The sequence below is a fragment of the Fundulus heteroclitus genome, chromosome 8 (assembly GCF_011125445.2).
Source record: "Fundulus heteroclitus isolate FHET01 chromosome 8, MU-UCD_Fhet_4.1, whole genome shotgun sequence".
Classification (NCBI taxonomy): domain Eukaryota; kingdom Metazoa; phylum Chordata; class Actinopteri; order Cyprinodontiformes; family Fundulidae; genus Fundulus; species Fundulus heteroclitus.
In genome coordinates, this window is record NC_046368.1 from 4,107,974 (window position 1) to 4,122,112 (window position 14,139).

The window sequence follows — 14,139 nt, forward strand, 5'->3', positions numbered from 1 at the left end:
GGGGAGGTGTAAGGATTCTAAAGTTCTCTGAGGTTCTCTGAGGTTCTATGAGGTTCTCACGGCTGCAGGTGAAGCCCATGAAGCTCATCTGCTCTGCAGAATTTAAATTCCTGGGATAGTTCATCACTGTTGCGCAACAGCTGGAACAGCAGGTGGTAAGTTTATTGGACACTGACATCTAGTGGCCGAGATGAGAACTGCAATTCTAAAATTACTTTATTAAATCTCTGTGTGAAGAACTTTGAAGCCAATAACCTCAGATCAGGAAAAGGGAGTTAATTTGTGCAGCATAAAATATTTCAACTTTACAAGAAAGTTAAAGCAGAACATAATGGTTATTTATCCGTCTAAGACTAATGAGGTGATTGTGACGGGAACTGGTGTCAGTCTGCAACGACTGTTTAGAAAAAGATTGTGTAACTGCAATGAAATAAAAAAAGTCATTAAATGCGTTAAAAAAATCAGTAAAAATAAAATAACAACATAGACATGATTTTAAAACATTTCATTTAAGTTCATAGTCATTTTTGTAATAAAATTCCACATTTTCAGATAATAGTGATAATAATATACATTATAGAGTTAGGGAATAATAATTAACTTTTCTGGGACTATGTTACAGGCTGGAAATAAAGATGAACAGTTTAATTTACAAAAACAGCATTTACAGTTATTTTTCCTTCTTACAGACAGAACAACTAAACATTGGTCTGATAGAAAAGTGCTTTTTAAACGACGTTATAAAATGTTTAACTGTAACTTTATGTCAGATGAAAAATCAGAGAATTTCATAGTTGTTGCAGCAGAGTCTGTAGACCAAACCCGTTTTCTGAGCCTGAGCGGCATTAAACGGTGGAATCCGCTCCCCGCACCGCTTTGAAGAAGGGCTGGGCGATAAATCTATTTTATCCATTAATTCCAATTTGTAATTTATCAAGATTTAACTTTTTTTTTTTGCCCAATGCAAAAAAAAAAACAAACAAAAAAAAAACAAAAAAAACAACAACATATCAGTCCTAAAAGGGGAAACTGTTTTGGTAAAAGGTTGCAATGTTGAATATATGTTTAGGGAATATATTGTGGAAAAGGAGGAAGCTTTTTTACCCTAAGATTAGCTTCTGCTACATCGTGTTGCACCGCTACACCAAAATAAAAGCAGCCACACCTTCAGAATCAGCAGAAAAATACGTTAAAACAACGTAAAGCGAGCGATATAGCATAGCCACTGTATACTTATACTATATACTTAGACTGTATACTCACTGTCTAATAATAATCAGAGTTTAGAATGAAAAAGCAAATCGCTGCTGCTCTGCTCTCTGTAGAGAATTAGAATAGGAACCTTTTATTCACTTTGCCCAATAGGGAAATTCATCTTGGTTTGTTAATATTTTTCTTTTTGCATCAAACAAAAACAAAGTTTATTTGAATGATTTACTTATTTCTCTTTATTAAGAAAAATAAATCTATTAAAATTGTGAACCGGGTTTATCGGCCAGCCCTGCTGTGACGCAACCATCGACGCCTTTTTTCTCTGATTTCACTGTTTTTAACCCCGGCGTAGCAGCAGCAGGAGCAGGAACCAATCAGAATCGTCTAAATTAACGACCCAATAAAGCGGAACCGTCCCACTGTGGGAAGAACCAAAGGGACCAATAAGGGCAGGACATGGACCTCTGGGTCGTCTCATCAGGATCACGACCCAAATCGGTTCTGCAGACTCGGACCCCGCAGTGTTCTCTCTCTCTTCAGAGGAACCCTGTGGGAGGAGAACAACGCGGTCGGTACCGGCTGATGGATCCTGCAGCCGTTCTGCAGAACCTGGGTGAGCTGTGTGGGAACGGGAGTCACGTTCCTGCAGCGTAGGAAGACTTCGGATCAGAACCGGCTGGTCTCTGACGTGGACCTGAACAGAACCCTAACCGTCCTCCATGCCGTGGATCGTCTCGATGATCTTCTTCTTCAGCTTCCGGACTTTGTCGGGCGGCGCCTCGTTCAGACACTCCTCCACGTACTTCAGGAAGCCGGCGTGCGGCGACCCGGTCCGGTTCTGATGGACGCTCCTCATCAGCGCCATCAGCTCGCCGGCGGAGGGCGACGCCCGCCGCCGCCGCCTCGCTCGCTGGCGGCCGGGCGCTCTGCTGCGGGAGGAAGACGCCGAGGAAGAGGAGGAGGAGGAGGAGGAGAGCCGGGAGTCGGGGGGAGTCGGCGAGGCCGGGACTTCCAGAACCCGGGCCGGTCCGGTGGGACTGGGGGCGGTTTGGTGGGCGGCGTGGGACGGCGGGGAGAGAGGCTCGTCGTCCTCGGAGTCGCAGAGGAACATCAGGTCCAGGTAGTGCTTCCACTTAGGCAGGTAGAAGTCCTCCGAGCCGCAGGTTCTGTTGGAGCTCACCGCCTTGTGCTCCCGCTGGAAGATGGTCCGCAGGTTCCGGAACTTCGTCTTGATGTCTTCCACTGAAAGGCCAGGGAGAAGAGGAGCTGTTGGTGGGACGATGGGAGGGAGGGGAGGGGGGGGGGGATCAGAACCAGCGAGCCCGTTACCTGTGAACGGCGCCGGCTCGTCGTGGGACAGCAGGCCGCTCAGCGTCTCCAGCAGACTCCGCCTCAGCAGCCGGTTCCTGTAGCTGTCCAGACGGTGGTTCCACAGGCAGCTGTGCTCTGCAACACAAACACACACAGCGCCGTGGGAAAGTGTTCACGCTCCGGCGCCGCTCCGCTTCACGCCCCGCCGGGTCTGAGCAGCAGAACCTCTGGGTTCGGTTCCACCAGCTCCATCAGGCTGCACAGAGAACGTCTGAACATCCGTCCCCATGCCCTGATTCTCAGCTGGAACTATGTGTGGACTTTGACTAGGCCGTTCTAACACATTAGTGTGCTTTGATCTGAACCAGGGGTGTCCAACCTGCGGCCCGGGGGCCATTTGTGGCCCATGTGCTGATTTTATGCGGTCCTCCAACTTCATCTCCAAAAAAGATTTGGCCGACCAGCGCTGGCGGCTTTTTGCATTATTGCAAATGTATTATAGACAAGTCCAATCAAACCAATCCACTTTATTTATATAGCACATTTAACAACAGACAAAGTTTCCAATGTGCTGTACATAACAAAAAAATAAAAATAATCCAATGGGGTACCGCGCGCGAGCTATTTTTAGAAACACAACGTCACGATGACGTCACATCACGTGGTACGCAGTGGGGCAAACTCCGGAAAGCCGCCGCTGTTTTGCTGTAAAAGAGACGTGCGTTAGCCTAGGTTTTACTCGTTAAACGACTGCTTTTTCCAAATCTAAAACCATGGTTTTTAAACATTGTTGCTATGGAACGTGCAAAAGCGACTCGAGGTACGCTGATCGGCCGTATATGAAGGATGTTTTCTTCAAGACTGCCAAGGAGAAATGTGTGCGGGGCGGTCGGCCTACACAACAGTTCAACCCGGAAAAAGTTACCAAATTCAAGTACATATGTAGCAAGCATTTTGTCGGAGGAAAGGGCCCAACCGAAGAACATCCTGACCCAATTCCAGCGACATCAAGTCAAGGTAAGAGTATTTTGGTGGCCGACATGTTAATAAAGTAGCGCCTGCTACCATGACAGCATATAGGCTATCATGGTAGCAGGCGCTAACATGATAGCCTGCTACCAGGATAGCTTACTCAAAAACATTTCAAATGAGACAAACATTAAACATATACCCATTCCTGGACGGTGATTGCAAACAACAACAAAAAAAAAAAACGGCCGACGCTGCCATGATCGCCGCGCAGGAAAAACAAAACAAAGCTTACCGTTCATCAACTCGGCCAGTTTTCCAGTCTTTTTAAGCCCTCGAACCTCAAGCCATCGTTTGAGCTGAAGGTTGGTGTGTTCTTCGACAGTGCGACCAGTAATCCGTGTGCCTGGAACATCGTCTTGGGAAAGTTTAACGGCTGTAAAGTCGGTCAGATCGCTGGTTCTGTTGCGCTTGTAATAGCTGGGTTATCCGTGCGTTCTCTCCTGTATGCCCTACCTAAGCGGCAAAAGGGGCGTTGCTCTTGAGACGGTGACGTCACGTGCGCGGTACCGCATTTAAAAAAAAAAGGACAAAAAGGACCACACAACTAAGTGGCGTTAAAAGCCAAAGAGTAAAAGTGGGTCTTAAGACGAGACTTATAACTCTCCACCGTAGAGGCAGTCCGTACATGGAGGGGCAAAGCATTCCAAAGTTTAGGGCCAACTACAGAAAAGGCTCTGTCCCCTCTGGTTTTTAGCCTTGTCTTAGGCACTATTAACTGAAGATGGCCCTCAGACCTCTGAGCACGTGCCGGAGAATAAATCTGGAGGAGGTCAGTGATGTATTTAGGAGCCATCCCATTCAAGGCTCTAAACACAAACAATAAAATCTTAAAATCAATTCTAAAACGAACAGCGAGCCAGTGCAAAGACGCAAGAATTGGTGTAATATGTTGATATTTTCTGGTCCCCGTTAAAAGACGAGCCGCTGCATTTTGGACTAACTGTGTCAAGTGACAATATTACAACTGATTATATCGGTACAACACCAAACATTTGTCTTTTAATAAGCACACTTTTTACATTTGCTTTAATTTCATAGTAAATAGGGCGACTTTGACGTGCATTAAACTCTGACTGGAATTCATTTATTAAAATTGGCCAAATACAGTTTAATATGTTTCTATAAAATTATGTTTTGTTGGGTTGGTTAAAAAATATATTTTTTTGTTTGTTATTTATTTTTAGTGCTTTGGATTTAAGAATTTTGGCCCAATAGCTGAAAAGTTTGGACAGCCTCAATGCTCTCCTGGTCCAGCCTGTCAGTCCAGGTGGACGTCCATGTCCTGGTAGGTCTGCAGGAGGTCCATCCTCTCTCCAGGTCCAGATGATGATCAGAACTCTGGGAGGTTCTGTAGAACCTGACCTGCTGTAAACTGGACCAGAACCTCCTCCCTGACTCATCTGCTGGGTTCTTTAGTCTCCATGATGCTGGATGTTCTCTAGAGAACCTCTGAGGCCAGAACCAGAACTGCTGCATTCACACTCAGGTCTTATTCAGAGGCATCAAATGGGCCGAAAACATTTACTGAATGTGTAAAAAGACGAATTTAAACTCTGATTTTAAACATTTCCTGTGATTATTCCTCCTGTTGCTCTAACTGAACATTTACCTGAATAAAAAGAGATGAGCTGCTGAACTTTGGCTTCGCTCCACAGGCACCGGGACTCGCTGCTCACTCTGTCCTCAGCCGGACCCAAAGTCCGACCCGGCTTCCTGGCCGGCGGCGAGCCGGGGGTCATGTGATCGGCCGGGGCGTAGCGGTCTGCGGGGAGGAAGACCTGGTAGGCGGAGCAGGTGATGGTGGGACTGTCGCTCTGCGTGGAGCTGCAGAGAGCCTCTCCGCTCAGACCGGAGCAGAAAGTCCGGTTTCCCTGATCCGGATGACCCGGATGACCCGGATCCATCCCTCCGTGAACCGTCAGTATCTGCAGGTCGTCGGGAGACTCGTCTTCCTCGAAGGACTCGCAGAGGAAGAGCATCTGGTGGTAGTGTTTCCACTTGGACACGTAGGGCTTGTCAGAGGTTCTGTTCGCCTGGACTGCCTTGTACTCCCGGTTAAAAACGGTCCGAAGGTTCTTGAATTTGGATTTTATGTCGTCCACTGCAAAATAAATAAAAATAATTAGTTTTTCACACTATAAAGAACATTGACCACAAAGCCTTTTGGCTGACGGCAGCCAGGAACCCTGGGAGGATCTGAGGTGGACCTGAGCGTCGGGTCTGAAGACGTTCACGTTTTAGCTAAATTAGACAGCATATGACACCTAAGCCTGACTTATATTACTTTAAATCAACTTTTTAAAGCATAGTAAAAGCATAAAGCATAGAACAACAACATTTCCTCCCCTAGTCATACGACTGACTGCAGGTACGGAGTAAACAGCAGAGGGCGCTGTTGTCCCATTGAGAAGGAGAAGGTTTCTGACCTTTTTAACTGTAACACCCACTGAGCTATATTCTACACTGGAGTGCTAATCACCGTCTGTTAGAACATAGACATCATATACGTAGACGCGTCATAAGGCGCAGGTTCGCACGTCAACGTCACCGCCATATTGTATGTGGCAGAAAAAAGTCGAGTTCTGTTATTGTGAACGTGAATCAGAGAAGATGCCTCACTCCTGTGCTGCAATAAATACACACACACGCATATATTATATATATATATATATATATATATATATATATATATATATATATATATATATATATATGTGTGTGTTTATGTGTTATGAATATAAGGATGAATTTGTTAAATCTAAACATTGTGGTCTTCATTATTTCATAAACCCGTGTCACATGTGAACCTTTAGGAACAGACTTTTTGGGTGAGTATTAAAGAGGTAAAATTAATAATATGAGGAAAAAAAAGTCCTAAAGTAAAAATAAACTAACAAACACAAAAGTGATAATGTTATGATAAAAACATCATATTATGAGAATTAAGGGGGAACATTTCCAGAATAATCACAGTTTGCAGAATTATTTCAGTCCTGGAGTAATAGGGCCAGGTTAGATTATTTTAATTATTTTTATTCTTTAGGAGAATAAACTCAGGAGAATGAAGCTAAAGGGATACGAAAATAAACTTGTAATATTACAAAAAAGAAATACTACGAATACAAAGTATATTCAGAGATTAAAGTCCCTCTGATACTGTTTAAGTGACTGAGTAACTGCAGATTTGCCACATTTAAGATGGCGGACGCTCTGACGCATCACAGCATAGGCAGAACCCGCCCAATGACGCGTCTACTCTTATATTATGTCTATGTGTTAGAACGAGTCGCTTTGAAGCCACCAGCCGCCATATTGGTACTCCCTATTTCCCCCCAGTAACTAGGGAATATGTGCGCTACAGCATCGAATAACGAAGGATTTTCTCATGTTCAGGGGGGGCTTAAGACTTTTAAAATGTCAAATGCCATATAGTTTTATGTTATGTTCTAAAACTATCAAGTACTGAGAAAGTCCTGTGCTGAAATATTTTGCATTGTATTTATTCATTCATTCATTCATATACACATATATATATATATATATATATATATATATATATATATATATATATATATATATATATATATATATATATATATATATATATATATATATATATATCATGTAAAATATTTCATCACCTAATTTCCTAGTAGTTGATAGTGTTTGTACATCCACTGACTGTAGAATTACCTGTGAAACGTTTTCACTCAGCCAGAAAACTGCTTGTTGTTGCAACCAAATCCTGTGGGATTCTGTGAGAGTAGGGAGGAGCAAGATGGCGGCCAGTGACTTCAGTTTTTCAGCAAAATCAGCACTTCAGTGTATTATATAGCTCAGTGGTAACACCCATAGACATTATATAGTAATGCTGGAGCGCATCCTGTGTCGCCGCCATCTTGGATGGGTCTCTTCAACTCAAAGCTAGCGTAGCAGCCAGCAGGGCTCCCTAGAGGGAGCAACTTTGCTCATATTTTCTGCAGCTGACGGTTGTAATAACCGGCGATAACAACTATAAGTAGAACACGGGGTGCAGATCACCATTCTGGGCTGATTGGTTATTAAGATGAGTTTTTACTTGGTGAGAACAATGTAGATTATTAATCTGTTATCACCGTATTTCACAAATCAAGGCTGAATCTTGCTGCCAAATTAAGAACCCTGGAGTTACAGAGTCCTATCACATGCAGGAAGCTGAGCAGAACAGTTGTTTTTAAGGGTCTAAAGCTCCAGCCATAGTTGAAAACAGGATGTAAGACACTGGAATGACCTGGAAATGTTAAAGAACACTTTTTCAGGCCTTTAAAAAAAACTGTGTATGCAGAAATATGAATAAATGATTGTTGGTGTGTAGAGAAGACTCAGGATTGTACATGTGAGAGAGGGAAATAAACTTAAATGAATGATACAACTTGTTTCTTTATTAAAATATATAATGTATTAATTTATACATTTATTAATATGTAATACCACACATCTTCTTGTTTAAGAGCATTAAAAAAAACTTATTTCAACATTAAAATGTTTTTTTTTTTTATGTAACATCTCTGCCGCTTATAACAAACCAAACCGTGTGAAAAATCATGTAAAAATTCAGGGAGTTATGATTTATTTTAGTCGGGCAAACAGCTTCCTCAGTATAAATAAATGCACCGGGGGTGCGTGAGAGACCCATCCAAGATGGCGGCCGCGCTGAAACGTCAGTTCCAACAGGGCGTCTACATAAATAAAGCCAAGACTGTTTAAATTAAACCACCAAAATCCAGCTACCTTAGCTTAGTCAGCGTTGAGTTTAGCGTAGCTTTTTCAGCCATGTTGGATTTTGTCAACCTACCCAACTTTGTGTTTTGTGTGGCGGACGTTATCTGGGGTCTTTATGCATGAATGACGCATGTCCCGCGCTAATCAAACATTATATTACTGTGTGTCTGCTTAGAGGAAGCACAGCAGGAGCAGAGCGACGGATCAGGAGGTTCTGGTCCGTCATGCTTACCAGAAAAAGACACCAGCTGGTCAGAGAGCTGGTTCCTCAGGGATTCCAGCAGTTTCTGTCGGAGTTGACGGTTGTTGTGATTCTCAGACTTCTTGTTCCACAGACAGCCGTGCTCTGCACACATCAACGCAGGAACAAACCAAGAGCTCATCGGTTCAGTTCACCCCAGAGTCACGGCCGTTTTAGTCATAGACATTATAAAAGAGTAGACCCCGCATTGACTGTCGCGGCGCAGGAATTACGGCCGCCATCTTGGGGCGGTCGACCTGCTGCCCCATCATGCTGATTCAAGCTGAGCAGAAGAATGATGCCTCAGCACTGCGCGGCTTATTTATGTTTGAATCGACGAACTATTTACGTCAGGGCTCGAGGGATAATGTTTCACAAGTAAGAAGAAAATATATTGTTTATATTTTTGATTGGAATGGGATTTTTCTAATATTACTTAGAGAGATACAGGTCTACACGTGGATGCTATAAACAGAGTCCAAGTTTTTGTGACTTAGTCTCTGCAAAATTGCATCTACTTCATGAACGCATCAGAGCTTTAGACATTAGTGAATAAACAGCAGATAGATAGATAGATAGATAGATAGATAGATAGATAGATAGATAGATAGATAGATAGATAGATAGATAGATAGATAGATAGATAGATAACCTGCTGATTTTGAATCAGCAGGTCGACCATCCCAAGATGGCGGCCGTAATTCCTGCTCCGCGACAGTCAATGCGGACCATATATATATGTATATACACCAATGTGTTTGTGTATATAGTAATAAAATGGCTATGTTTTGCAACATACATACATCCTGTCAGAATATTCTATTACTTTTAACGCAACTAAGATTATTTAAATTCACTGGACCATTTGTTATAATAGCTATAGTTTTAAAGTTTTCAGCAAAAAACAAACAACCGTGAAAATTAGTTTAATATTCAGCGAGTTATAGTTGATTAAAATTGATAATGTGTTGACTGTGCCTACTCAACCCATTACACTGAGCTGAGCTGTCGACCTCCCCAAGATGGCGCCCCCAAATCCCGTCAGCACCCTAGGCGAAAGCGATCGATGCAGGGTCTACTCTTATATTACGTCTATGGTTTTATTTACCTGCGTAGAAGGATATAAGTTCACGTTCTCTCTCTTCCGACCAGAAGCACCTGCCGGCGACGCTGGAGGGGACACATGGGGACGAGGAAGAGGGCGGGGAGGGGAGGAAGGAGATGATGAGTCCAGGGGAAGGGAGAGGGAACGGGTCCTCCTCCTTAGGAACCGCCAGCGGCGCGTCGGCGCCATCCTCTGGATCGAAGCAGCCCTGCAGGAACGTCAGCTGCTGGTAGTGCTTCCACTGCGGCACGAATCCCTCCGCCCCGCTCGCCCGGACCATCTTGTACTGACGCTGGAAGGTCGTACGAAGGTTCTTAAACTTGTTCTTGATGTCTTCCACTGGAGGGGAAGAAAACAGAAGCCGGAAAAGATTGAACTTTGCTGCCATCAAACAGAATTCAGGGTTCCTGCATTACTTGCGTGTTCAAATTTCACGCTTTTCAGAACTCAAATTTCCAGAGATCTCAGTCCGTTTTGTTAAAGTTAAAGGAGCAATAAGCAATTTTTCACCACCAGGTGGAGCTTGAGCACCGACTGTAGACCAAAACAAGTCGTGCATCAAGCCACGCCTCTCTCTACCTCGCTCCAGGACTCACCACCCATTTCCTCTTCTCACCCAGCGGCTCGGATAAATCCACAGAAGGACAGCATCACCTTTCAGAGGAACATTTCTAGTAAATAAGTAAGTACCGTATTTTTAGGACTACACTTTATTTTCATAGTATGACCGATCCTGCAACTTATATTCAGGTGCGATTTATATATCAAATTTAAATGATAATTCGTACTGACCAACGTGAACCAAGGAGTAAACATTATCGTCTATAGCCACAGGAGGGCGCTCTAGGCTCCTAAAAACTATATCCTACTCCTGTATTACTTAAAAATTAACTGAAACATTAACTTATAGACAACAAAGACTGAAAACGTTTGTGTGTTGTTTTGCTGTTTCAGTCTGTATTTACGCAGCAGAGCATTACGTGATGCAGCTGTAAGAAATCAGACTGAGACAGAAACCTGTTATTAGGCTCTCTGTGAAGCTAATAGCAGCTAGCGCTAGCTTACAGCTCTGTTGTCAGGGTGGGTTACAACTTCGCTGATGTACGTCAGCTTTATGTTGCTCTGAAGCATCTGTGTCGTACTGTTAGCTTAGCGCGTAGCACCGTTACGCTCACAGGGTAATTTTGACAACTTTCAGCCTAACGGGCCGTTACAGAAATGCGCTAGATAAAAGCTGCTGGTTGAAGCTGCTAATTTACTCCATTCATCCTCCCAGGTGTGTTTCATGTTATTCAGCCGGTAGCGGAAGCAGCTGTGGAATTTAATAAATGCATATAGTCCGATGTTTTTTCCTCTTTATGATGCATGCTTGACTTATGCGACTTGTATTCCACAGCCACTTATAGTCCGAAAAATACAGTAACTCATAACTTTATAATGCTGTTAGCTGGATGTACTCATTTTGTGCCTGGTAGTGGCATTTTATAAGCAGGGAGGGGCGGCTGTTCACGTGCACTTACGTGCACGCCCGGCCTGCCCGGCTATGTAAACAAGAGACTGGAGAACAACACAGAGAGACGTATGTGACATTTAACCATAGTCCATCTAAAAATATACCTTTGGTTCTTCACTAAACTATTTTTTAGTTCTTTACATCTAAAATAATGAAATTTATCTTATTGCTCTTTTAAGAATAAATATCAACATTCTGAAAAAATGGACAACTAAATGAACGAATGGACGGAAGAATAGAGCTTTAAAATGGTTGGACAGAAACAAATGGATGAAAGATAGATGGACGAATGACAGCCAGACGGACATCCTCCTATTTTCCACTATACATACCCAGACATAACCTGACGCCGCCAGATAGATTTGCTCCGCATATCCATCTGGAAACCTTCCGTTGAAGTAATTTTGGGAAGGGGCGAAAATACTGGTTAGCTGATTGGCCTATGTTGGTGATAGACGGGCCAAATGAACCAATCAGATCAACGAAGCATATGACGCACTAACAGCGACGACGAAAACACAACCACAAGCCAAGCTACTCTTGCTGCTTCAGGTAAAGGCTCGTTAGCTCAGCAAAGAAATACTCTGTAATTCCGATAAAACTTGCTCGATAGCCACGCTAACGCTAGTTTCATCGGCTGAAGCCGCCATGTTCTTTAGACTGAACTGTCGCGCTTCTCGTTGCGTCACACCTCAACCCGCCTCAAAGCCAACGCTGATTGGACGTTCGTTTGGTGAACGGCTCCAAATTTTCTTTAACGGAGAGTAGCCAGACTGATCTGCGAGTGAAGCCTTGAAAGCTCGCGAGATCAGGATGGTCTCACGAGGCTAACCCAGACATGGAACATCCTCAAATTAAATCCCTTCTTTTCCCAACTGAAGGAAACAACATCTCCCTTAAGCTTTTAGGTTCTCTACTTCCAATCATGCTTGATAGTCATACTGAAATAAAAGCATCGCGACTTCTTGCTGGGTTCAGATGTAATAATCCAGCACATCTTCAGAAGCTTTGGTGAAACATTGGCTTTAAATGCCACAGTGGGAACATTTATACCTCATATACCTGAAGAATAACCGACAGGCCCGTTAACGACGCGTTGTTACCTGTAAAAGCTACCGGAGGAGGCTGGGATGAGAGCAGGATCCGGAGGTGGTCCAGGGTTTTCCATCTTAGCTCCCGGTTCTTGTAGTTCTCGGACTTGTGGTTCCACAGACAGCTGTTCCCTGGACGGCAGGAAGACGGTTAGCTGCAGTTTCAAAGATGAGCCTCCAAATCTTCGATGTGTATTAATAGATCACGGCCAAAACAGCCATCAGCTCCTTGTCCATAGCAGATAACCAGGATTTTGGAAGTCCTCCGCACGTTTCAACACAACTCTACCCGAAACTTTACAGTTTCCCAGATCCACACGTTTACGGATAAAAAGCTCCTAAACTGTTCGTTCGACTCTGGGAGTACTGAGGGGCGGGGCCAAAGTGGATGTATAAATTAAAGGAGTAGTTAAAGTTTGATTCATTACACGTTCTGTGACATAAAATAAACCGTTGTTTTTAGGCAGAAATGTAGCTGTGTGAAAGTCAAATATCCGTTTTTTAATTTTTTTTGGGGGGGGGGGGTAAATTAATGCAGAATCGTGCAGCTCGACCTTGGGCTGAATTTGCAACGATGTCTTCAGATGGGAGCGTTTTCCTTAGGGAAAAAATAAAAATTGCAGAATGATAGGCTTCAGGTAGTTTTGAAATGATCTCATGATCCAATAATTTCTGTGGTTGTCCTTTCATTTTGGCATTGAACCAACACACCTGTATTTTTGGCAGTAAACTGATAAAAACAAAATAAAAAATAAAAAACAGTGTTGATCAATTAATTCATTTAATTATAAGCATCCGGCTGCTACTTTTCCTCTTAAATTCTGCAGCAGCATCAGGGACGAACAATTTCCCCCAAAACTATTAGTGGTTAAAAAATGTATATAGAAAAATCGTCTGAAAACAGCTGCAGTAAGAAAAATGAGCCAAAGGACATAAGAGTAATATTGCTGTTGTTGTGTTAACGCCCCTGAATGTGTGTTAAACTTGAAAAACTCCTGATTTTATAAAAGACGCCACTGATGATTGATGAATAAACACCTGGCTGATGCTCGCCCTGTTAAAGCCAGAGAAAAGGAGGAACGCGGTAAGATAACCTGTGGTAAAAGTATTAGTTTTGTTTTATTGACCTCATTCATCTTATTTTTTTAAAAGCAAGCTGCCTTTCTACAGCCAGCTGACCGTCAGTGCACAGCCACAGCTTGGAGCTGCATCATTATACAGTGAATATTAAAAGAAAGGTTTCACTTTAATTAGTTTGTCATCTTTGGTTTCATGTGGCGCTGCTTTAACTTTAAATATTAACCAATCTTTAATTAATAATCAACAGCAAGCTGAATATTTCAACGATAAACGCCACAAACGACAATAATGTTTTCCAGTCTCTCTCTTCCGGACTGCTGAATATTAATCTGTCATAATTTCTCTATTCATGCCCAGAAATGTCGCTGGAGCCTTCCTCTAACATCCAGGGAAGAAACTTTCGTCTATTTTAGTTGCACTTTGGACAAATTACCCGTAAACTTCATCCCGGTTGCTCGTCGCTTATTGCTCCAAGCCGTTGCTTTCGTCGAGCAACGGTTGCCCCCCCCCCCCCCCCCAGGAAACTGTTGCTTGTCCCAGCAACTGCGTCTAGGATCGCAAAGAGCGGCTGTTTCGACGCGGAGAGGGAAACATGGCGGACTTACTGGAGAAAAAGGCAATGAGCGTCCTTTCTTTCTCCTCCGTCCAGCATCTCTCCGGAGCCAAGCCGAGCGGAGCCGCCGCCATGATTGTTGTTGCCGTTCAAGCCTTCTTCTAGTTGGCCGCGACGTCACGTGATCTCGAAAGCTAAGTTCTGATTGGTCGAGGCCTCGGTTTCGAATTACTTAAATTG

The 14,139-nt window shown here is 43.4% G+C and overlaps 1 protein-coding gene across 2 annotated transcripts; it reads right to left on the minus strand.

Moving 5' to 3' along the window:
- Positions 1-1,765: 1,765 nt before the first annotated feature.
- LOC105915227 lies at positions 1,766-14,047 on the minus strand. Of its 2 annotated transcripts, none has more exons than XM_012849260.3 (7): positions 13,952-14,047; positions 12,279-12,398; positions 9,666-10,001; positions 8,549-8,662; positions 5,165-5,656; positions 2,542-2,658; positions 1,766-2,454 (listed from the first exon to the last, which is right to left on the minus strand). In XM_012849260.3, the coding sequence occupies exons 1-7, from the start codon at positions 14,031-14,033 to the stop codon at positions 1,919-1,921; spliced, it is 1,797 nt and encodes a 598-aa protein (XP_012704714.2). In that variant the 5' UTR covers positions 14,034-14,047; the 3' UTR covers positions 1,766-1,918. The 2 variants fall into 2 exon arrangements, with proteins under 2 accessions (XP_012704714.2, XP_021164491.2); XM_021308816.2 differs by lacking the exon at positions 13,952-14,047 and adding an exon at positions 13,780-13,876.
- Between the last annotated feature and the right edge of the window lie 92 nt (positions 14,048-14,139).